Source organism: Lottia gigantea, assembly GCF_000327385.1.
Source record: "Lottia gigantea unplaced genomic scaffold LOTGIsca_59, whole genome shotgun sequence".
Lineage (NCBI taxonomy): Eukaryota > Metazoa > Mollusca > Gastropoda > Lottiidae > Lottia > Lottia gigantea.
The window spans coordinates 847,734-874,474 of record NW_008710013.1 but is presented as its reverse complement, the minus strand read 5'-3'; the positions used below and the strand labels follow the sequence as shown (position 1 = coordinate 874,474).

General features: G+C 31.8%; 3 protein-coding genes across 3 annotated transcripts; 2 read left to right on the top strand and 1 right to left on the bottom strand.

The window, feature by feature from the left end:
• Positions 1–590: 590 nt before the first annotated feature.
• On the top strand, positions 591–14,549 carry LOTGIDRAFT_127778 (hypothetical protein; the record flags this gene model as incomplete). The annotated part of the gene is made up of 29 exons (XM_009063645.1): positions 591–725; positions 1,058–1,174; positions 1,433–1,691; positions 1,886–2,021; positions 2,217–2,402; positions 2,536–2,653; positions 2,942–3,132; positions 3,411–3,549; positions 3,658–3,862; positions 4,622–4,703; positions 4,933–5,007; positions 5,406–5,602; positions 5,864–6,050; positions 6,467–6,665; positions 6,938–7,064; positions 8,044–8,275; positions 9,003–9,101; positions 10,229–10,406; positions 10,685–10,800; positions 11,134–11,262; positions 11,663–11,941; positions 12,260–12,371; positions 12,620–12,688; positions 12,808–12,914; positions 13,052–13,235; positions 13,488–13,622; positions 13,793–13,989; positions 14,128–14,233; positions 14,385–14,549. Coding segments are annotated over 29 exons (4,461 nt in total), but the record flags the coding sequence as incomplete, so codon positions are not given.
• Positions 14,550–18,511: 3,962 nt separating this feature from the next.
• On the bottom strand, positions 18,512–22,735 carry LOTGIDRAFT_127891 (hypothetical protein; the record flags this gene model as incomplete). Its single annotated transcript, XM_009063644.1, has 7 exons — positions 18,512–18,676; positions 19,462–19,637; positions 19,843–20,016; positions 20,187–20,357; positions 20,593–20,738; positions 21,063–21,168; positions 22,618–22,735. 7 exons carry the CDS (start codon positions 22,733–22,735, stop codon positions 18,512–18,514), a joined length of 1,056 nt encoding a protein of 351 aa, XP_009061892.1.
• Positions 22,736–24,990: 2,255 nt separating this feature from the next.
• On the top strand, positions 24,991–26,496 carry LOTGIDRAFT_127909 (hypothetical protein; the record flags this gene model as incomplete). Its single annotated transcript, XM_009063643.1, has 4 exons — positions 24,991–25,067; positions 25,233–25,343; positions 25,542–25,717; positions 26,264–26,496. Coding segments are annotated over 4 exons (597 nt in total), but the record flags the coding sequence as incomplete, so codon positions are not given.
• Between the last annotated feature and the right edge of the window lie 245 nt (positions 26,497–26,741).

The following is a 26,741-nucleotide window of genomic DNA, read 5'->3' as shown; positions in this document are numbered from 1 at the left end:
TCTAATCTTGTTGGAGAATTCTAGTTTTAAATCTACAGACTATCTATCCAGTAGCGCATTTAGGGGGAAGGTCATTGGGCTATGGCAGCCCTAACCTGTCATTTTTGGCCTCCCCCCTCAAGAATTTTCTAATTCTTACATCCATAAATGATTTTCAATTTTAATAATTTTAATCACCACTATTCTGAATTATGATGAAATTGTATTTGTATCAGAAATTTATATAATTATGATATATATTTTTGTGCTATTTCATCTAAATTGATAACCTTGTTCTATTTTCTAGGGTCTCAACTGAACTCAGCAGAAGGTATTCTATGTGGTAGAGCGTCTAGTGAACTTGTTAAAGATGCATTCAATGTTGGATCTGTATTAGGTGTTGGTGAATTGGAGGTGAAAGAGAGTGAATTGCAGTCTTTACCAAGTAAGATTTTCATTCACTTCTGCAAGATTAGCAGACACTTAATGATTTTGATGAATAAATTTAGCACATGCTGAAACAGATAGCGTCAGATGGACTTCAGTTTCAATTTTTACAGATTTACTCAGACTTGATGTTAATACACTAACAAAACTTTATTGCAGCTGAATTCTGTCAAGATATTTACCGTGATATAATGAAGAATCCACTGGGATCTATAATTTGGGCGTATCTTAAACCAATTTTGAGAGGCAAGATTTTGTACACACCAGATAATGACCTGACAAGACAGATTGTAACAGAGGTAAGCTCCATTACACCAGCTGATTTTATGTGAAATCTTTAACTATCATGTAATGAGTAGAATCACAACAATATATAGACCTTGGACCATGATTAATATCACAATACATATTAAAGCAGAGCTCTTTCCCCAGCATCTTCATTGTGTTTCAAGAGATCAGAATTTTGAAATAACACATGCTTTGTTAACACAACATGAGGTACATTTTCTCAATGATTCGGAGTTGTGCATAGTTTCAGCTAAAAAAAAAAGTAAAATTTACTAACTTTTTACCTCACTGTTCTATGACTTGTACTATTGTTATGTAGTAATTGTGTGTGGTTTAATTTCAGGCTAACAATATCTTTGATATATTAGTAGAAGTTAGAAATGTTGCTAGAGCCTGGGTTACTGGGTCTCCTGGTCTTAAAGCAATGGTGGAAGAAGCCAAAAATATGGGTGATCTGAAGGTAATTGAAATTGAACATTTGTGATGGAAATTGGAGTTTCTATCCTCACCCATATCTTTCACCAAATTATCTGTTATTTATGATTTAATCATGTGACTTAACCTTTTCCTCTATGAAAAACATGAACAAAGAAAATGTTTTCTAAACCACTCAATAGATTCTGTTTAAATCAAATTACTAAATGGTTGGCCTTATATTTCATGTCCAAATTATTGTCCCTGTCCATGTCATTACCCCAGTTTAAATATTTCTTTATAGAAAGCACTGAAGAATGATTTTATCAAAAATTTAATCCAATCAACTGCTGGTGTAAATACAGATGAACTAATGGATGGGTTGGCTGCATTAGAATCAGATCAGTTTGATATGCAGCAGTTAAATGGAATGCAGACAGCTGCAGAGTTACTGTTGAACTATACAGAGTGTGTAGAGCTTTCTAGATATATTGGTGTTGACTCAGAGGCAGATTTAGAATCAGAGTCCAGAAAATTGCTGGAGGACAACAACTTCTTAGCTGGTATGTGTGTCTTCTATTCAGATACAAGGAAATTAGCTTGAAAAGTTTTTTCTTGTGAAACAACTAATGTGTCTGGGATTTTAAAAACTGATATTATTGCAATATAAATATAGAATGTATTTTGATTTGTGTATTTTCATAAAAATATTTTGATATTGCTGAATAGATCATGCATATTGCCATTTGTTTTTCAGGTATTGTATTCAATAATTTAGTGACATCAAATAATCGTGAAAAGAGATCTACCACAAATGAATTACCTAAACACGTACAATATAAGATTCGAATGGACACTGATAATATCATACAGACTCATAGAATTAAACGAAGGTACTGGGAAAACTTGTTTTATGATTCATTGATTAGATGAGTTTTTTAAAGAGAGGTCTGGAGGTGTCTAATATGTGTTACAATGAGACTGTCTCAGCTGTATTACTATATTATGTGTCAGTAGACTATTAGATACATTATAATACTGCCAAATTATAACAATGAAGTGCCTTAAAATATTTTGATATGTTTTAGAACATGGAAACCAGGACCGAATGCAGATTTTGCTAATGATATGAGATACCAACGAGGTTTTATACAACTACAAGATATGATAGAGAATGCTATTATAAAACTACAAACTGGTGATAATATAACAACTTCATCTGATCCCGGTGTTTATCTACAACAATTTCCTTATCCTTGTTATGTTGAAGATGAGTTAGTATTTTTGTTAGTTTTTTGTCTGTGTTCAATGTAGTATGTTAAATTAGCATGAAAAATTCTACAAATCTCAGTACTTATAGTGGAAAGTAATTTAAAAGTTTATTTTAAATGGTGATTACTTTTATAGCTATATTCATTACCTGGGATCATATCTACTACCAGTTTTAATGACGTTTGCGTGGTTAGCTGCCCTTGGTATCGCTACACGAAATCTTTGTTATGATCGTGAAAATGGTCAAGAAGAGGTAATAACATTATATTAATTGTGTATAGCACAGTATTTTAATCAAAACTGACATAGACCACACAAAATTCAACTTAAATTGTTGATAATGATCCAAAAGAAATAAGTATCCCTCATCAGATTGACTTGGAATTAAATTTATTAATCAGTATATACAGCTTTGCTAAAATACAGATTAGTTGTTATCCTGAATAGAGTTTAATGGTCTAGTCAAGAATAGATTATTGTTTTCATTTTTATTTATACAAAATATGTTTAATCAAAGAGCCAATTATATATTATTTTTCAGTCATTACGTATAATGGGTATGAAGAGTGGATTAAGTTGGATTGCCTGGTTTTTAACTACAATGTTATTAATGATGGTAGTCTGTATCTTCATGGCCTTAATATTACATTATGGCACTGTGTTTAGATTCACCAATATATTCATTATATTCCTCTACCTACTAGCTTTCTGTCTCTCTTCAACTATGTTGTGGTAGGTATTAATATTCAAAATTGAAAAATTTACAGTTTTTATTGTTGGAAGAATAAGTTATTGCAACTATTTAAGAGGCCTGTTGAGGATAAGAAAAAATATTATTTGAACAAAAACAAAATTATTTCCATAAAAATATGTTGCAGAACAGATAAAAAATTTATATCTATTAGTAAAGTGAAAGCCTTTGAAGAGTAAACAATTCAAAGTAAATGGAAATTACCAATCTCTGATGTTGTTTTTGATTTACAAACCTTAAACTATTCTCTTCTTTTCAGTTATTTTGTGAGTGCTTTTTTCACAAGAACCACATTAGCCATATTGACTGTTTTAATCATCTACTTCCTATCCTATCTACCATATATTGTACTCATCTCAATGGAGGTTCACATGCTTTTCTGGCAGAAGATCATTGCTGTGAGTAGTTTTTTTTTTCTTCAATTATTCAGAAACAAATTCAGAAACTTTTTGAGTGTAAGAACAAATCTCACAAGTTGTTCACTAATATATTTATTTATTTTTCAGTGTCTGTCTTGTACAACAGCATTCAGTTTTGGTGCTCAATACCTAGCAACATTAGAGGAAATTGGAACTGGTATTCACTGGCATAACATTGATGTGAGTTTAGGAGATGGTGAAGATATGACATTCCATTGGTCATGTATTATGATGTTGATTGACAGTGCTATCTATTTTGTACTGGGCTGGTATATTAGAAATGTCAAATCTGGTAAGTGTACATAGAATTATTATTGTATCTAAATATCATGTAAATGAAAGATATATTTTCAAATCAAAGAAAAGGAAGTTAAAGGTACAAGCATCATATTTCTTATACATGTAATTATTAAGTATAATATATAAGTAATATTACTATGTTTACAGGTAAATATGGAGTATCTAAACCATGGTATTTTATATGCTCTCCATCCTATTGGTGTTGTCAGTTAAAAAAGAAAGGCTCTAGTTATGTATTCGATGGTCCTTCCACTATGCAACAACTAAGTGAGTGATTTTAGGTTAAAAAAAACTTATTATAAATGTTTTTAATTTAATTTTAAAAAAAGTTTTTTTTATCTATGTATGTATGTCATATGATAAAACAAGTTGTATTTATTAGATATAATACAAGTATTTATTGTATTTATTAGATATACTAAATGAAGAATCACCAGATAATTTACCAGTTGGAATATCAACCAGAAATCTACGTAAAGTTTTTGATAAAACAGTAGCTGTAGATAGCCTCAATTTGACTCTGTATGAAAACCAAGTTACTGCTTTATTGGGTCACAATGGTGCTGCTAAAACAACTACCATGTAAGTTTCATATAATTTTGAAATTTAAAAACTTACAAAATTGGAAATAAAGGTTGAAGGTGGTCAACTTAAGCCAACTTTAGACCAAGGATGTGTAGAAATTAAAATTTCGTCTATTTTGAATATTTCAGGAATATGATAACAGGTGTGTTAAAGCCGACATCAGGAGATGTTGATATTTATGGTAATTATCCAGGTAGCTCTACAGGTTTATTGGGTATATGTCCACAACATAACACTATCTTTGACTTGTAAGTTTTTTTAAAGATAAATTTCAATTTTAATATGGTATAACATTAACAGTATCCAATGTCCTTGCTGGTATATGTGCTTGATTTGCATGTATGATATACCCAAAAATTTGCATTGTTCCACATTTCTAAAGGAGATATTAAACTTTCACTTTGAATTATTGGCAGTTTTTCACAAAGTCAAACATATCAAGCAAATATCAAAAAATGTATATATTTTATTTTACAGTATGACAGTATTGGAACATATGGAATTTTATGCTGGTATAAAATCAGAAAATTCTTCAAAAAAAGAAATCACTGAGTGAGTTGAATACTTTATTGCAATAAAGTTAAACTTGGGCTAATTATGTATTTGGAGCTGTATGACTATTGGTTAGAGCCTTGCTTCATTTGCTTGGTTACCAAATGGTGGTCATTGATTCTAATCATGGTATGCCTGTGAAAGTCTGAGTACCTTGAATAAGTCATCTTCCAGACATCCAGCTGTAAATGGTAATCCAGGAAAGATCAATGCCTAATGTTTCTTCAAGAACCAGCTGGTAGAAAGAATCCTTTGAAAACCTTGTTATCATTGTAAAATGTGATGTAGAGTGGTTTCTTTTTTTTCTTTCTTTCTGTATTTGGTATTTACGTCTGCTCATGTGGATGAAATAACATAATCACTTAAATATATCATAAAAAACTATTTAAACATTTCAGTTTACTAAAAGATGTAGATTTATGGCATGTTCGAAATGTTCAGGGTAAGAATTTATCTGGTGGTATGCAGAGAAGATTATGTGTTGCTATGGCATTTGTTGGTCAATCAAGAGCTATTGTATTGGATGAACCTACTAGTGGAGTTGATCCTTACGCTAGAAAAAATATCTGGAATCTTATCTTGAAACATAAACTAGGTAAATATACATTATAATTTTCAGTGTTAGACAGTCAAAGTCTCATATAATCTTTAAACGACATGTAGAAGTAGATAGAACCTAAATAAGTCTCCTTTGACAATAGCAGACAGAGATTAGAATGAAGATTATTTTACCAAAAGTTTTTCAATCTACACCTTTGAAAATAACATTGGTATTTCATCGTTCATTCACAATGATATCTTTCTTCCATACAGAAGTAAGAATCAGAATAAAAATAAATAAATAATATAATTTTAGGACGTACGGTATTGGTGTCAACTCATCATCTTGATGAAGCTGATATGATAGGAGATCGTGTTGCTATATTACATACTGGTAAACTCCTATGTTCTGGTTCACCTGTGTTTTTAAAATCCTGTATTGGAGGAGGTTTATCTCTTACTTTAGAAAAACAACTTCCCTCACCAGTAAGTCTTCAAACCTTGTTTCATATTTTATTTTTTTGTAAATTGGAAATGTAAAGGGATGTTTTAAATGCCTACAGCATGCCAACTAGTCAATAAGAATGTGTTTAATATTGATGGCTCTTTATAACTGACGTTATATTTGATTCTCATTGGTTTTGTTTTATTTCAGTCTAGTTCTAGAGATGTAACTGAAAGTAAGTTTTATTCCTGATATATATTATTATTATGGTTCTTTCAATTTTTTATTATTTACAATTCTTCCGTCACTTGTCAAAATTCTTCTTGAGTTTTTCTAAATTTGTCAGGATTGATTACTATACTCACAAATCTGACTAATTATACTATTTTCAGCTATAGGGAAAAGCCTGCTTATCCTTGTAAGTGCAATTGTGAAAATACAAAAAAAAAATGTCTTTTTTACAGATCCATGTAGTACAACTAGGGTACAAGATTTTATCAACCACTACCATCCTAATGCTGTATTATCAGAGGATATTGGTACCGAATTAGAATTTAAACTACCAAAAGATTCAGTAACTGCTTCATGGCACGAGTTCTTTATCAGTCTTGATAAGAATAAACAACAGTTAAAGATTGCTAGTTATGGTGTCTCAGATGCTACTTTAGAAGATGTAAGTTTATTTCTAATGATTCTAAGCTTTGAGAGGTTGTTTAGATATATTCTGACAAACCCTTTTGAGTTCCAATTTTTGCCTATATATTATTCAACTTGGTGAACTCATAAGGAATGCTGTTGTTGCTTCTTGGCCTGATTTGCATGTCAAACAATCATGGCACTGAAAAACATTTTTTGCATTTTGAAAAACAATTAAATGGGGATGTAAAATATGAAATGTTTGGTTTAGTTTTATTTGGTTGTTTTTACTTTGTGTTATATCTACAGGTATTCCTCAAAGTAACTACTATAGTGGATAGAGGCGAAGAATTAAGCAGTATCACGTTGAAAGAAGACTTAAAACGTACACGATCCAATTCTAAAGACAGTGATTCCACTTCAGATAGCAGTTCAGGTGGGTGCAGGGTATTTAAATTGTATAATTACATGCATCTTTCTCTGTAAAAATTTGTATAATAGCCTTTGATGATGGCTATTCTATCTATTGTAATGATTGGTTAAGAATAAAACCTTTTTAGTAGAAAACTTGTTAGATGAAACTGCAGGAACTAATACTAAAACTAAAGCACATTTTAGCATAACAGTAGACTTTACTATGTCTTCCTGTCAATATCTTCTGTACAAGACAAGGGGGTAAAAACATGGAATGGCATGGAATCAATCACCTTACTATAATTCTAATATTAACATTATAGTTTATCTTTAATTAATAACATATTAATTTCTAACACATAGTGAGTAGTAGTAGTTTCTTACCAATGGAAATAGAAGGTAAATTTTTGTAACTGCTATTTTTTATCTCCTGTTTTTTTGTTGCTTTGTGGTTCATTGTAAATCCCAACCCTGATGTTTTATAAATGTTATAATGTTAAGACCTTGTTTCGACTTTTTATTTGAGTTAATTTATTTAGATATATGACTATGAAAGTTTGCCAAGACCTATTTTCAGGGTCATTTTTGACCAGAGGAACTTGGAAACGAGTCTGACCTTAAATAATGAATTTAATTTCACCTTACCTTTTACCTCTGTTATATATCTGCTTATATGCTTAAAATACTTAATCGTTGTTTTATGTGTTTTGTTTTATGTAATGTTGCAATAATTTCCAATTGCTTGTTATTGTAGTGTGTATTCATACATAATTATGTTCAAAGGAATTTGTGAATCAAGACATAAAATATAGTAAACTATAATTTATTTTTTGGAGAAGTTTTGTATGAGCTGAAATTTCTATTTTGGACAATTTTTGAAAAAAAAAAAGAAAAAGTTTGAGTTAGTTGAAAATGTAGCAGATTTGTGTTACAACTAAACATATAGATTTTTGCTGTGCTCATTTCAGATGCTCACCTAGTAAATATAAAGACAGGAAAAGAAACTCGTAAATCTGGATGTGGCTTGAGTTTCCATCAACTAGGAGCATTTTTATTAAAACGATTCCATCATTACAGACGAGACTGGAGAATGTTGATATCTGTTTTAGTATTACCAGTCATCTTGTTACTAGCAGCAGTTGGCTTTTCAAGAATACGCCCTGAGAAATATAATCTACCCAATTTGTTGATGACACCAACCATGTATGGACCAAATAGCTACATGTTTTACAAGTAGGTATAAATAATAAAGGTTTTCAGGTGTTGTATATCAATATATTCAGAAACAATGGACAATTTTTAGATGTGTTACACTAGAATTGAAACACCTTCATGACAAATGTTAATCTGATTGTTAGGCATAAAGTTCATAGTGAAATAGTCCAGTGTCAGCTGTACTACCAGCAAATCTACAAGACTTGGCCTTAAGTGATAATAAAAGTGTGACATTCTAGGCGTAGAATAAGGTGAAAGAGACATACTGTACCTTCTTAACCGTTCTCCTGAAGAATTAGTTTAATGCTTGATTAACTGTGTATTTGTAGAGATGATATGCTAAGTCCAACTACTGAAAGAATGAGCAGAAGTATGATCAATTCCCCAGGCGTAGGAACAACTTGTATGAAAAACTTTCAACCCAGGTATGGTTAACAAGAAGTCAATTTTAATATTTCCTTTATATTGATGGTGAATATGAGAAGAATTTATTTAAATCTGATCTTTATTTAAGGCTTAGTGTAAAATTCACATACTCAAATACCTCATAAGTTATACAAATATGTTTATTTCCTTACAAAGTTCCATGATGTATGTAAACTATAATGTATTTCAGTGGTTATACATGTTTATCTGAGGGTAAATTAACAGGTCAGTTTATATCCAGTAATAAAACATTGCCTAGTTGTACCTGTTCTGACTACCAACATGTCTGTAATGAAAAATCAACAACCACCTCTCCTAGTCAATTAAAAATGATATCAGATGACTATCTACAGAAATTAAATGGTTATGATATTGATGGTTATTTACTTGATAGTTTCTCTGATTTTATTGAACAGAGGTAAGTCTTTGCCTCTTTGTGTTTACATCAAAGTTGTTTTTGTCAGATATTTGATTTTATATGGCTAGCCTGCTCATTGGTTTACTGTTGACAGCAAATTGTTGCAGAAACTTTTCATCTTCACCTGATATTCTGATAAGAAATTGAAAAAGGGTTTGCATTGTTTTTTTTTATCTTGTCAGCGAAGTTTATTGTATTTTGAATATAAGATAAGCAAAATCAGTTTATTCTTCTGAAAAGAAAGCTAAGGTGTATCATACAGTTGCATGGGTTCTCATGTTCTTTCTGCCAATGAGATCAGCTTTATCGCCTATTGTAGTGAGGTTAACTTTGACTCTAATGAACTCATTAAAGTGGTTTGCTAATTTGACATTGAATTGTCTTGATCATTTCAGATATGGTGGCTGGTCATTTGAGACTTCCAATGAAGAGTCAACAGTAAGGGTCTGGTTTAACAATAAGGGTTATCATGCTATGCCTGCCTTCAGAAATGCTTACAGTAACATGTTACTACGTTCTAAACTGACTCCAGAACAGAGAGCTGAATATGGTACGTTTTTATTGTTATCAATTTGCAAAAGTCAAAGAGCAGAGTTCATCACTGCTTGTGAAACAGCTGTATTTCTTGTGGTCCAATAGGAAATACTATGATTTCAAGATTAGATATTATTTGTCCTGCTATTGAATAAGTGCTATATAACTTATTTTAATACCATTAATTATTAAACTGTGCTAATAATTCATTTAATCTTAATGAATGGTGTTATTAACTAAGCTGATATATTATTATGAATAATTTTATTAACAGGTATAAGTGCCTACAATCATCCATTACCATCCAAACTACAACCACTGTCATCTGATTTACTGTAAGTAGACTTGGATACTGTAGAACCCAGTGTGAATACTATTAAAGACACTGTTTCAAACTGTCACTTTATATTTCTTCTATAACTCAAAACTAAGTTTGTGTATTGATTCTATTACTGTTCATTGAAAATGAGTAGGCTTCCATGTTAAAGTCTTAAAGAAAGTACAACATTCCTCAAGATATTTTTAAATAGATATCATTAGCAGATCATTTAAGTAATTTCATGGAATACCTGGATTACAACATTATTTTTCAGGGAACAGAATGCAGCTGATGCTGGAATAGCAATTATAGTATTAATGGCCTTCTGTTTTGTACCCAGTGGTTTGATATTGATATCTATTGGAGAACGTTTAAATAATGAAAAACATATCCAATCTATAAGTGGCGTTGGACCTTTCTTTTATTGGTTAGCAACATTCATTTGGGATTTTGTAAGTATTAATTGTCTATCTTGTATTCATTATGTTACAGTGTAGCACATAGCATTTAGCTGTTATCTTATGTTTCAAACCTTAAAGATTTTCTCGGCAGTTGGAAAATTTTAAAATTAGGTTCATGTCGGGGCAAAATGTCTCTGATTGCACATTGCATGGCATTGGCTTTTATAATTAGCTCAATCATAATAGTAAGACTTCAAAGTCAATTTCATTTCATTTGGATTGTGTTCTAACTTTTAAATGGAATAGTAAAGATTGTTAATAATTTGTAGTTTGTCTATATGGTATCAGTAGTATGTGCTGTTATTATCATCTGTATATTCCAACCAGAAGCTTATTATCTCCGATACAATCTAGCTGGTTTTACTGCTCTACTTATACTGTTTGGGTATGTATTGTTAAATATACACTTGTGCATTGTGAACAGTCAGGATTTATTAAAGTCTTTAAATGGCATTTAGCAATTGTGAGTACGATATATAGACACAGATTTATGGAACAACAATCACTGGTTAAAGTTTTATGCAACGTTTCGACGTGATTCCCCCCGTCATCCTCAGGCACATGTATTTCTATTGACTTGCCACAAATGTCTTCTTTAAGATTGTCTGAAATTCTGAGCCCGGAATTTAGAAAAAAATACTTAAGTTTAAGCTCATAACAAACAACAAAGTCATTGCTCTCAGAATTATTTCTTAGAATTACTCATTATGTATTTCAGATTTGCTATATTGCCAATGATGTATTCCATGTTGAAGTTATTTAAGACTGGTTCTGCTGCCTATCTAGTATTATTCTGTATCAATATGTTTTTGGGTATAATAACAGTAATTACGTTACTATGTCTCTTGTTGTTTAGTCACTTATCAGTGAGTACTAAAATTCATTAACTTACTTTTTATTATTTCAGTTTTCAAGAAAATTCCAACCATTATTTTTTTTCTGTTTTCAACCTTTTTATATTTAAAATAAGTAATTTAGTTCAAGAATCCTGGAATGATAAGAAAGGCAATTTAACTTGTCTAAATATTTAGTGACAGATTCACATTTTTTATAACATTGGGATTATTTTTTAGAAGCTTGTCTCATCTTCATAAGCCTTATTGTGCCAAAATGATGGCTGAAATACTTAGTCTCTTCCTGTATTCTAGGCCAGTGCTTGTATAAAAGAGTATATTTTAGCTCAGATAGTGTGAAAGGAGTTAAGACACCTCTCAGAATAAGCTTAATAGTTGTACTATAATTTAAAGGAATATACCTGTATGTTTATTGCAGCATGTGAAATTGGTCACTGAAGTGTTACAATATGTGTTCCTGATCTTCCCACAATACAGTTTATGTCAAGGACTTATCGATCTCAGTACTAATCACTTTAAGTATAAAGTATTTATACGATATGGAGATGATGTTTATGTTGATCCCTTCAGTTTTGATTTACTGGCATGGAATTTAATCGCTCTGGCTATTCAAGGAGTTGTGTTCTTCTGTATCACAGTTGTAATTGAGTATAAACCAGAGACTACTGACAGGTAGGCTAAGTGGGAAGTTATTACAAGCTGCGTATGGTTGCGAATAAAGAAAGTGGACATGAGTTCCAAATGTAACTCAGTTACATGAGAGTTGCATTTGCTATGGTTGTAAGCTATCCCACTATGATTGTAAGCCATCAAACTGTGGTTGAAAGCCTTCAAACTCTGGTTGTAAGCAATCAAACTTTGGTTGTAATCCATCATCTAAGGTTGTAAGAAATCAACTGTAGTTGTAAGCCATAAAAGTGTGGTGGTAAGACATCAGACTGTGGTTGTAGAAATAAATAAGTAACTAAGTTAATCTATTAATAGAATGAGCCGTGAGATGTTGGGTGATTATGATAAAGAAGAAGATGTGCAATGTGAATCTGATAGAATAAGTCAAGGTCAAAATAATGAAGATATCTTTGTTGTCAATAGACTGACTAAGGTAGGATTTAAATATCTAAATTATGATGATCTGTCCATTCAGCAATTTCTCATAAAACCAAATTAGATTACATGTATTATATATTTGACATTCACACTCATGGTATATGGAAACATGAAATTGTACAAAAAAACCCAAAAAAACACTTTTTATAAAGAAGGTAACAAAATCAAAATTTATGTAGAGTTCTAAAGACAATAAAGAATGACTTTAATGTATTAGATTGAATAACAATCTCAATATTTCAGGTTTTCCGACGAGGTTTGCATAAATTTTTAGCTGTTGATAATATTAGTTTTGGTGTACATCATGGTGAAGTAAGTATAATTCTAATGTCATATTAAGTAGTTTATTATAGTGTTATTATTTTACCATGTTAAATAACATTTGACTTGTAAAAGTATTTTGTAAGTAACGTTATTGATGTATTTTTCAGTGTTTTGGATTGTTAGGAGTTAATGGAGCAGGAAAGACAACATCATTTAGAATGTTAATAGGGGAACTAACTCCATCACTAGGATCAGCATCACTTCATGGAGAACAGTATGTACTACTTTTTTTTACAATATTTTAAAACATCTTTTTTTGACTACATGGATGTGATTTGTCACTATACAGTGATGCATGGAACAAGAAATGACGCATGGAGATTTTAATTGTCTTTGAGAAAAATCAATGAGTCAAGTACTAATATTTGTTTTTCTCTGTAGATTGTGTGGCAATGGAAATAATAAAAACTGCGACATCCTAAAGAATATTGGGTACTGTCCTCAATATGGTGGTTTAGATGAATTCCTGTCAGCTGAAGAATTGTTATTATTTTATGCCAGAGTTAAAGGTTATACAGGTTCAAATGCTACTTCTGTAAGTAATATATTGCTTGATGCATTGTGTTATTTATATGTAGGTCTACGTGGTATATATGAAAATATTTATTAAATACACTAGGCATATGAATTCCTGTGGGAAGCTGAGCTTTCTAAAAAATGTATGTGATGATACTGGTAGGAAGGCTTACATTATAGTATTATATATTAACTTGCAACACCTACAGTAGATTTCATGTAACAGTGTATACCGGTACTATATTTGAATGTAATTTACTGTCTTTTCTAGATGGTACAAGACTTAATAGACAAATTCAAGTTAAACAGGTATGCTAAGAAAGCTATAAAGACCTACAGTGGTGGTAACAAACGGAAAGTATCATTAGCCATAGCCATGATTGGAGAACCAGATATTTTATTCTTGGTATGTTTTTAAATTCAATTTCTTACTAATTTTTGTTTCAAATTTAAAATTGTAATTGTTTCCTCGCCTAAAATGTAAATGTACTAGAGTACAGATCAAATAAGTTGAGATTATAATATTACGATTGTAATGTCATTGTCAAATGCTTTTCTTTTGATATACTCAAATAGGATGAACCAACAACTGGTATGGATCCCGTAACACGACGTCTGGCATGGAAAACAATTCACCATGCCACTAGACAGGGACAATCTGTGGTGTTAACTTCACATAGTATGGATGAGTGTGATCACCTCTGTTCTAGACTAGCCATCATGGTCAATGGACAACTGAAATGTCTGGGCAGTCCACAACATCTTAAGAATAAGTAAGTCTTAAAAGTTTCAGTATTTTATATTTCATGCCAAATGAGAATTAGAGTGACATAAAAATTGGAAATCAGATGTTAATTTTAATGTCAAATGTTTTTGCGACAGTATTAATCTTATTTACATGTATATTTAAGGTTTGGTGATGGTTATATTGTTAGAATAAGTATACCAAGTCTCAGTAATAATAAGATAGCTGTTATTCAAGCTTTTATTAACCAGTTCCCTGGTACACAAATCAAGGTTAGTCACATCGCTTTAAGTTATATATAACATGGATAATTTGTCTTCTTTCTAGAATTGTACAGTAGCATTATGTGTTACTTTAGTTTGTATTGTAGGCAGAGCTGACCATGGAGGAAACATTTTTCTTAATGATTTTTGTTGTTTATAGGAAGAGACATCAGAAATAGTACAGTTAGATATACCACGAGAATCAAGTTGTGTAGCTGATATATTCTCTATGTTAGAAAGGTTACAGACACAGAAAGACATTCTAGAGTATTCTCTCTCGCAAACTTCTTTAGATGAGGTAGGTAGCCTATTGTTTATTATCTAATATACAAGATCATAGACTCCACAAATTTTTCATTAATTAGGCTAATCAAACCTGTAACATTTAAAAGCCTTCCTTTTTTTTTGAAAAAAATATATTTTAGTAAAAGTATGAAAATTCTTGAATCTGCTTTTAATGTCTTGAAAAGTCAATTTTAATTGTAATGATTGATATTTTTCAAGGTATTTGTTAATTTTGCTAAAGAGCAAAGCGACAGTATTCAAGATGATGACTCAAGTGAAGGGTCATCTCAGGTTAATGCATCACGAAGAGGAGACTATGCAAAAAATATCTCTACAGACAGCAACAAATATGCGTACATGAACCCCAGCTATGATGGATTAAGCTTAAAAGGAGCAGAAGAGGTGAAACTTGGCAATAATGTCTTGAATAATTTCATTAAAATCAAACTATAATCTAACCCCACCAAGTGCTTTCAAGCTGTATCATTTTTAATCAAACTCTTTTTATGTATCAAGATTTATAAATTGATCTTATTTTGATTTTCATGACAATTTGAAATCCTCATATTTTTAGTACCTTATACTGACATTAAAATTGGTCACTTGACTTTATAAATTGGACAAGGCTGAACCATAACGGACAAACATCCTGGTTTAATGTGTGGCTGTAACTGTGATAAATTTACATTCCATTTTACAATGACTTACAAAGATGAAAAATATTTTTTAATGTTTATAATTTTTTTTCTACTTATATATAGATATTTCAATTATTTTTAACATCTAAGTTTAAGATCTTTAACTTCAAGTTTTAAAAGTTGAAATGGAAGACTTTACTGATGAAAGATGAGATCATGATCATGGCCAATAGAAAGGTGTTCAATGGTTTAGAAAGGACATGATTTTACATATATTGCAATAAATATAATATTTTTAGTTTGTGTGTTTATATAATTTGTGGTATTCTATCTTAAAGGGCTCTCATATCATAGTTATCACCAGTTGCATATGATTGCTAATAAGAATAGTGGTCATTAGTTTCGAAGTATGAATGCAACTCTCATGCAACTCAGTTGTGTATTTTTACACTTTTACAGGAACAATCCCAGTGAAAACATAACAATGCCTGTCAAATGGATGATTGGTTTTAGATTATAGTCTTAACAACATAAACTTTGTTCAGATAACCTTAAATCATATTAACTTTCAAAAAGGGTAATTCTTAGCTAGCATAATATTTATTGAAATATTCAACATAATTTTAACAGCAGAACATGGTTTTATTCAAAATAAAATATTACATTAGACTTTATTGTGCTTTTTAGATATAAATATATATTTAAACTTTTCTAAACTTGATTTATTAGTATTATATCCATATTATACAGAGCTTTTACAAATAAAAATGATTTGCAATGAAGTTTTATTGTATTATTTTATGGTCTCATCTCCCTTGGTCAGTTTCTAATTCAAATTGCATGCTGGCTTTAGATTTAATTACCATCTTTTTTTGTTGTATTTTTATTTTCATGTGTTCCAAGGTTAAAGATAGCTTGCCAGGCAAGGTAATATACGCCCGAATGGCAGATTTGATTTTAAATAAAAATATTTAGCAGTACAGTAACAATTACCAGTATGAAATATTCAACCTTGTCATACACTTCTTTTGAACTTTTTGAGGCGATACTGAATACCAAGTTTCTTCAAAATTCGACAAGAATTGTGCCTTCTAGAGTATCTACGTGCTAAAAATTTAACACGTTTTTAAGAACAAGGGCAATAACTCATACTAAATATTTTTCGATTTTTCTATAGGGTTCATTCTTGGGTGATTGGCGATTGCTAACACTCATACCAAGTTTCGAATAAATATGTCAAGAATTGTGCCTACTAGAATGTTTATGTGCTAAAAATCAAACTCATTTTCAAGAACAAGGGCAATAACTCATACTAATTATTTTTCGATTATTATGACTTTCAATAGGGTTCATTCGTGGGTGATTGCTAACACTCATACCAAGTTTCATTCAAATCCCTCTAGAAATTGTGCCTTCCGCAGTGTATACAAGCGAAAAATTGAACCCGTTTTCAAGAACAAGGGCAATAACTCATACTATATATTTTTCGATTTTGGCACGATATATCATTGAGTCGATGTATCGCTATACTACATGCCACAAGTATTGTATTGCGATGTCGTGTATTGATACTCGATGATAACTTTCATTCCATTAAAAAATAACATTGTTAGAAACTTTTTATAAGACAGTGGACGCTAACCACTTCTATCAACTATATTACAAAGTATCACAGTTATAAAGTTATGATTTAATATATATATAGAAACTATGAAGACAAAACGTTAATTTTATCCCATTGCCCCATATCATATGTATCGTATCGTGGCATATCGTGGCATCATTGACGATACCCAGCAGTAGTACACCCAGCAGTAGTACATGTCAACTATTATCTTCTGATTTTGTGTCAGACAGTAACAATCAGAGGTTTCATTCCACCAACTAGGCCTCTTCATCAAACTCCTGCCTACAAATTTGATTGATCCTTTATTTTGGAAGAATATAATGAATATACACTCTCAAAATAATAAAAATATGTTAGTCATCAGTTGTTAAAACATAGTTAACAAATATAGTTTACTAATAATATCAAAGATAGCTTGCGTTGCAAGAAATAATAAAACAGTCTTTAGTGACTAAAGTACGAATTTTCTCATATTGAAGAAATTATTTATGCTGAATAATTCCACAAAATTTTTTAAAATCAATATCAATAACCCAAATACAACAAACAATTAAATCACACAGCTCTAAACAAGGGCAAAAAACAACTTTTGACGCGTGTTTACAAAGTCAAGGGCAATAACTCAAAAAATGTTCATCAAAAATTTCTCTTGTTAGAACTTGTCCGGGGATCTTATCAATTCCAATGATCACACCAAGTTTCATCAGAATCGGTTGAAAACTGTAGCTTCTATTGTGCTAACAAACAAATTTTAACGCGTTTTTCGTAAGTTAATGTCAATAACTCAAAAAATGTTCATCGAAAATGCGTCAAGTTAGAACACGTCCGAGATCTTATCAATTTCAATGATCACACCAAGTTTCATCAGAATCGGTTGAAAACTATAGCTTCTATTGTGCTCACGAACAAATTTTGATGCGTTTTTACAAAGTCAAGGGCAATAACTCGAAAACCGTTCATCAAAAATGCATCAAGTTACAACTTGTCCGAGATCTTATCAATTCCAATGATCACAACAAGTTTCATCAGAATCGGTTGAAAACTGTAGCGTCAATCCTGCTCACAAACTATTTTTAACAAATTTTGACGCATTTTAACAAAGTCAAGGGCAATAACTCAAAAACCGTTCATTGAAAATACGTCAAGTTAAAACCTGTCCGAGATCTTATCAATTTCAATGATCACACCAAGTTTCATCAGAATCGGTTGAAAACTGTAGCTTCAATCCTGCTCACGAACTATTTTTAACAAATATTGACGCGTTTTTACAAGGTCAAGGGCAAAATGTGTCAAGTTAGAACTTGTCCGAGATCTTATCAATTCCAATGATCACACCAAGTTTCATCAGAATTGGATGAAAACTGTAGCTTCAATCCTGCTCACGAACATTTTTTAACAAATTTCAAGGCATTCTAAGTCAAGGGCAATATCTCAAAAACCGTTCATTGAAAATATGTCAAATTCGTACTTGACCGAGATCTTATCAATCTAAAGCATCACACCAAGTTTTATCAAAATCAGATAAAACTGTAGTCTCTATAGTGCTCACAAGAAATGTTGACGGACGGACGGACCGACGGACAGGGGCGACGACAATATACGACCACATTCATGTGGGCATATAAAAAGAATGGATAAAGATTAAGAACAGTCCATCTGCTCCTACATAAAATTTGTAAAGGCATCTTATTCCTAGTCTTGCAGGATACATACTTTCCTGCAGTCAACTAATCAGTTTTATAAACTGGAAGATAGTACTTTATTTAGGGTATCCACAATTTTTTCTGCTGAGTCAATACAGCCATCAAAACCAGAATGAGTAAAGCCATCCCCTCCTAATACTACTAGTGGTCTAGATTCTAATATAATACATCCAGGTTTATTGGCATAACTTTTATGCACCTGAAAAATAAATCACATAAAAAAATAGTAATGAAAATATTTACTAGAAAGCACAAATGAAGCACAAATCAAATATTCATATAAGTTAATATTTCTTTGACAATTTCAAGAAAAAAAAGTGTAGCACGGTCAATATTGAAATTGGAACACTGGGTCAAGGTATCTTAACAGCAATTGGATCAACTATATTTTTTACAAAAAAAAAGGTAGGAATAATCAGATGACCTAATGATAAGAGACTAGAAAAAAGACAGACGGTAACTAATATAGGTTATGATTACCTAGTTTGTCTATACCACTTTTAATGTGGCTTATCAGCAACATATTCTAGGCTGATATTTCCCAAGAAAAACAACAGTTGCCATGTACCTAATAGTGTAAAGATCCAGCATGGTAGTGCTGGAATCTAATGGGCTTGAGATTCTTACACTCAATCAGAATGTGTTTCACTGTCCAGTAAATCTATTTAGTGATCACAGACTGGTTGACGCTCTCGCTTGAGCAGATAACAGTTAGGTAAGGTGACTATGGCCAAGACGAGATCGACACAAAACAAATTCATACCTCCCGTTAGCATAATAGGAGTTGGGTCACTCTCCTAAAAAGAGGCTTGATGGCATGAAGAAAGTTAGTGTCTGCAGCATCCTATCTTAGCTGCCATCATTGCAAAATGAAATTCCTTATAACCAACTGAAAATGGTTATAAGGCAAAGAAAAGGCGGTGACAGACAAAGACAAGAAGTCGTAGATCCACTTATCAAAATGACAATAATTAAAAATCCTACCTGTGAATATCTCCATTTATGATATTTAACAGATTTGGGTTTTGGTAAATCAGGTAATAAATCTTTTAAATATTTCATAATAACAGGTCCTACTGTTTCTTTATCTTCTTCTAGATTTTTTAAACTAAACGGTGTAACATTAGTATGGACTACAACTGATGGTGCACAACCATTTTCTATAATATACAAATAGTGACTAAGTTAGCCAAGGAATGGTGTAATGACTCCACAAAACCATTTTAAAAACAAAAAAATAGAAAACCAATTGACACACCATTCATAAATTGTATACAATTTGCATCTCAATGTCAGTGGTTTTTATTTTTGTATTTGTTTTTTGTTTTGAAAGTCAACAAACAACCTATCTACAAAATATCTCACCTATACCTCTTCTTTTATTGTCTATAGAAACATACACTATACATTCATGTTGAGGGAAATACTTAGCACACCATTCATAGTTTAATTTTGTTCCTGGTTCATAGAATAAACCCACAGCAAATCTAGAGGAATAGGTCACATTCTTTAAATTACTGTATACTTCTGGAGATTTTTCTGAAATTAAATTAAATTCAATATCCAATGGCAAATTTTCATTTTAAAGAACCATCAGCAAGAAAGATTGAGCTCTATCAACATTAAACAGTGTTATGAAACATTATAAGAAGATTGGTTGCAATTGGTTTCTCAATTTTTGTGAATGGAGATTGTATTCATACCTAAACTGTTTCGTATCTGACCAGTAAGCTGTAATATCTGAGGTACAGGTTGTGTTAAAATAACAGCATCAAATTCCTCTGTAATACCCTTTGTAGTTCCTACTTTTACTTTAACACCATCATTACTATTGATATAGTCTATATGATTCACTTGATAATCATATTCAATATTAGAATCTACAAATACAAATCATAAATCATAAGCAGAAAGCTATATTCCTGTCTGTAAAAGTAGGTAATCTATTCAAAACAATTAACTGTCAATAAAGTTTGCGTCTTATACTTAAGAAAAATCTAATTGTGCAACTATGAAGTATACACAAATATTGGAAATTAAACTTATTTTGTATTAGAAAATAATTTGCCAAATGCATTAAACAGGCTTAATACATTATATAAAACATTGACTTACCTGATAATGCCAAGTAATATTTGACAATTGAACTAACTCCTTTACTGGCTACAAAATGTTGTGAATCTTCACCACCAAACTTTTCATTTTCTATTTTCCCCTTTAATGGGGCTAATATACCAACTGATACCAGCTCTTGATATAAACTAAAATAATATAATTTGTGGATTTTCTGTCTATTTTTAAACATTAGAATTAAGAAGTCATGGAGAAAAGAAATAAAGGCACAAATTGCTATCAAATTTGAGAAAATCGCATCAATGAACATGATAATTTCCTATGTCAACTTTCAAATCCTGCTTCATTTAGTCCCTAGAATGCATCACTAAAACTATTGCTCCAAGAGACATGTCCACTAAATAAATGCTGAGTGACAAAGAGTTTTTGGAGGACTGTAGCTTGATACAGAATATAGACATATCTTTGAAACCTAGGGAATAGTAGTATATCATTAAGAGTAAGAATCAAACCTGGATCGTTTAGTTTTATACTCTGGTTTTAAGGTGATATATTGAGCTCCTAAATCAACAGTACACCTATCATCATTTGGACTTCTACTGGTAGACATTCGACCTCCTAAAATAGTGATGTCATGGAATTATTGACAATAGATACAAGTAAAGTTCTGAGTTAACTCAGTATAATAACAAGTTGGATGGCTACCCTCAAATTCAACAATGAGCACCAACAGATTATGAACTATCTTAGTTACTGTTACATTCAATAATCCAATAATGGCTAAATTCTATTTTGATCAACATTTCAGCAATACAATACAATACAATACAATTACCAAGTCTCTGATCAGATCAGATGACAGCTCTAGTCTCTATCAAGTCTACAAGCCAAATATGAAGTATTTTTTTCTAATTGAAGGGAAATTACTCAAAAACACTTAATCCAATAGTTAAATTCGACCATCAATTAAGCTTTTATGCATAAAAAGTTTCATAAGGTCAGTTAAATACTGTAGTCTCAATCTTCAGCAGCTCAACTAGATTAATGGGGGCTCATGGACACAGGACTCAAGTAGGTTGGAGCCAATCCCCTGAAAATTTTAACATATTATGCTCTCATACATTCTGTAACAAGTCAATTCCTGTTAATGGAAGATTTAAAGATTTTCAGTCTGTTGTTAATGCTATTTCACTCGTATATATATATATATTGCTGTTTGCTTGGATTGATTAGCTGATTATTGTATATTTTGGTACATATGGTAGTTGACTCACTGTCTATCATGTTTACTAGCCAAATTTGATGATATTTTACTAAGTCAGGGCCATTATTTAAAAACCATTCATCCAATCATTGTCATATTTAAACTTGTCAGAGATCTCATCATACATGCACACCAAGCTAATAGAGTGAAAACGCGAAGTCAGACACAATATTTCAGTTAATAGTATCAGATCATCACAAAATTTGATACCGGTAGAGTTCATCTTTATAATGATATTGACCCACAAAATAAAAATCAAAAGAATCTTGTAGCTCATAGAGTGAGTACGAGCCAAATGTGACCGAGAGGGTGATTACAATATACCCCTAAAAACATTTATTTGTGGGCGTTAAAAAACTGTTCATTCAATAATTGCCAAATTTGGACTAGACTAAGATATCATCATGCCTCATGTTTTTGGATAAAAAGTACAGTCTCTATTTCTTGTGTTTACATAAAATAATGCTGCCTGCCAAATAGACAGACAGGGGTATGAAAATGTCGCCATGTGGGTGTTTAATTTGTGATAAGACAGTTGATCTAGCCTAGTTATTTTCTGTTCTAGGCCCTATGTAAGTAAGTAGGCCTATGTTGATTTTCTATAAAAAAATAAATAAATAAATAAAACAGCTTGTCATACATTTTCACAGCCTGTTGCTACTCCATAGCAAGTTAATTGCTACTATTACTTTAAAAATTTAGACCTTTTGGAAATCATGACACTAAATAACAACAAGCCAAGGCAATTCTATATTCATCGATAGGCCTATATTTATTCTTCTACTTTCGATTTATTTCAGTACCTGCACCGTGGCTTTTATCCCAGATTGAGATCTGAGGTGATTCTGGTAATTGTTGTCTACACAGCGCCGCCGTGACGGACCCTGTTAGCCCCGTCCCTACCACTAACACCCTATCCATTGCCCGTCGCAACATAAAATCCGATTATTATCAGTTGACACTTGAGGTCAAGACAAGATGTGAAGATAATGTTTACAATGTTCTGTCCCTAATTAATACAAGGGAGAAAACTCTGTATTTTAACTACAGACTACAAAACTACTACTGTTAAGTACTACAGTTCAGTCTATAAGTTTAATGTCAAAAAAAAGCACAAGTCCTAATGTCATTGTTATTTTTTTCTATTCCGACAGCAACTACACCTGTCAAAATCGTGGTTGAACTGAGAAACAATGACTTCTGCCAATTTTGTTTATCTTATCTCTCAGGGGAGTGTTGATGTTTTAAATATTCACGTAACCAACAAATAAATTTAATCTTGGAATTGTCACCATGAAGACTGTTTGGTGCTTGTTGGCTATTTTTGGACTCACTTACTGTGTTCCAATAGAGCAAAATCCAGTAAGACTGTATAAATAGTTGTTTCTATTTTGGAATGTAGGCCTGTTACATTTTAATATTCATTAGAATAGTTTCAATGGGCACTAAAATAAAAATATATATATATATATATAAATACCAGATTAAATTAATCTTAGATTAAGATTGGTCGAGATAATTTTAAAATTCCTATGGTAGAATGCATCAGCAGCCAGAAATGGATTGAAGCGTAGGCCTATTTCAAATCTTAGCCAGATATGGATTGAAGCGTAGGCCTATTTCAAATCTTATGCTGGGAAACAACGACGAAAACTATTTTCAATGCCACACAACCTTCGCCTCTCTTCTTTCTGTTTAGTGAAATTTATTTATTTTTCAGATTGGGAATTTCGGCCCAAATGGTGTGTATCTCTTCTGTTTTGAATATTTATACGAGAATTTATATATAAAAAAACAATAGGCTATGTTTCTGCTTAAATAGCAAAGATATTTGCTGTTCAAATTATCCATAATAAAATCAATATTTCGAATTAATAAATAAATTTATTTGAAAAATGACACCCTTCTTTAAATCAAATTAGTCTATATATCTGACTTAAATGTTTACTTTATTGTTTCTTTTTTAGAATTCGACGAAAATTTCCCTGAAGAAAACCCAGGTAAGGCTGAAATCTTCTTACTTCTGACAAGACATCCTTGGAGATTCTAATGGAGCATATGTGGTACATACACCCTCAGAACAAATGGTAGTGTATACATCTCCGATCTCTTGATGGTGCATTTAGAACACTTAATGTTGCCCATAGAGCACCCGATGTGGCATACACTCTGACTATGAATGATGCGTGTACTCTCAGATCACCTGATGGTGCATATACTCTGACACCAACTGATGGTACATAAACCCTCATATAACCTGATAGTGCATAGACCCCAGATCACCTGCTAGTACATAAACCAACAGAACACGTGATGCATACCCTCATTAAAACTGACGGTGCATGTACCATTAGATCACCTACTAGGTACACTTAGTTCACCCAATGTTACATATACCCTTAGAACACGTTATGGTGCATATGCCCTTTATGCACCCAATGGTGCAAACACCCTTAGAACACCCGTTGGTGCACTCTCAGAATACATGATGGTGTATATACCATCATGACAACTGATATTGATAGTGCATGTACAATTAACATCTTATTTCTCCACCAAATGATCCATATAATGGATATAATGGAAATATATTTTGTTAACTTGTAAAAATTTCACATTTATAGGATTGTATGAGGGTGATATTGAGTTGAGAGAAGGAGATGACCCCAACGTAAGTTTATCAAACCTTCTATAGAATGATGATAAAACAAAGGCTAGAAAAATTAAAAGCACCTGTTCAGTACGTTGCAATAACATCGTTACTCTTTTCTAGCACTAGCAATGATCTCAATAGTACATCAGACATCACCAGCAAAAAGGTAGGGGATACCGGTGCTAGTTGTAACACGGGTAAGTTGTAACAAGGCAAATAATTTCCAACGCACAAACTCTACAGTTCTAGAGAATTATATCCTCATAGATGAGATATTTACATATCTGAAGAAAGTGGTCTTGTGTGAAGAACTCAGCTGCAAATGACGCAAAATATGTTTATCAAACGTAAAAGTCAAATTTTATATATTGTCAAAATTGTCCATGTTAAATCTATGACAAGGTAAAGGAGGCATTATTGGTAGGATCTTTTAATATTGCTTCTTAGCCGATTAACAGACATCATAATGATAAATCAAATAATAATAAATCATGTAATGTGTTTTTTCTCATTATTTTAGAATAGAAATGCTATTACTGACAAGAATAAGCTGTGGCATGGTGGAGTTTTACCATATTACATTTCATCACACTACTGTAAGTGTTGAGTTACCAATTACCATCATACAAATCGAAACCTGTCCAAACCTGACAGATAGTTCATTTGGATACGAAGGAAACATCACTTTGCTGCGTGTTTCTGCGTGGACGAATTTTGACCCAGTCGATTTTGTATTGCAGCTTCAAGTGATCAGAGCTCAATTAGAAATGCCATGAGAACCATTGAAGAGAAAACCAAAGTAAATGGTAAAACATGTATCCATTTTACACCTCATACAAATCAGAAACAGTATATAAGATTTGCCGACGGTTCAGGGTAAGTTCCAACAATCTCACGTCGTCTTGGCAGTTTTTCCACCAGTTTATTTACTTGACCTGATAACTCAATGTAAACCAATTTTTGTCATAAAAGTAAAGCTTCATATAATTGGATTTCAATAATGAAAAATATTCACTCATTTTAGTTACCTTTCTTTGAATGATAGAATGATTATCATTGATCACTTCATTCCAGATGTCATACTCCAGTAGGAATGGGACATTCTTCCTCAACTGTAACCTTAGGACGAGGTTGTCTGAGAATTGGTACCATTATGCATGAAATTAATCACGCTCTCGGATCTTGGCATGAACAGAGTCGACACGACAGAGATAATTACGTCACTATCGATTTCAGCAATATTCAATCAGGTAATGCCATTAATCTTCTTTGGTTCTTCATCTCTATTTTTCCACTTTAACAGAAACTATAGACCCTATATAAATTCCACTGTATTTATGTATTCCACTGTATTATTTTGGGTTCAGAAACAATTGTATAGGCGTTATGTTATAAATTTAAAAGGGGCATTCTAAATAGTAAAATGATGAGAGAATTACATCGTTTAATATTGCAGGTCACGAACACAATTTTATCAAACATACAGATATCGACGAACTTGGCCAACATTACGACTATGAATCTGTCATGCACTACAACGCCTATTCTTTTGCAAAAGATCGAAGAAAGCCAACCATCATCCCTAAACAGCGTGGAGTCAGCATTGGACAACGAACCCATTTAAGTCCCATTGATATCAAAGAGATTCAAATCTTATATGGTTGCATCCCAAGACCCCATGGAAAATAGATTGACATTAGCTATTTAATAAACTGATGCGCTCATATATTTTTTTCATTTTCCACAAGTCCTGTCCCAAAACTGATTAATGATAAATAATGTGGGTTTACTTGCAGGACGGGAACATAACTTTGTCAAATACACAAACATCGACGAGCTAGGTGAACCATACGACTATGAATCTGTCATGCACTACAACGCCTACTCTTTTGCAAAAGATCGAAGAAAGCCAACCATCATCCCTAAACAGCGTGGAGTCAGCATTGGACAAAGAACTCATCTTAGCCCCATTGACATTAAGGAGATTCAAATCTTATATGGTTGTATTCCAAGACCACATGGAAAGTAATATCACTAATATGAGTAAATAAAATAGTTCATTGTTATGTGGCACCTCGTTAGTTTTTCCTCTCTATACAATTCAGTCTGAACCAAGGGTTCAAATCCTTAAGATTTATTATATAACAAAAACCTTGAAAGTACAAAATGAAATAGTTACAAACAGGTCATAAAATAAAACTTAATCACAGTAAAGGATATAAAATAACTTACAAGCTGTATGAAATATTCAGTAAAAACATACAATAAATACCG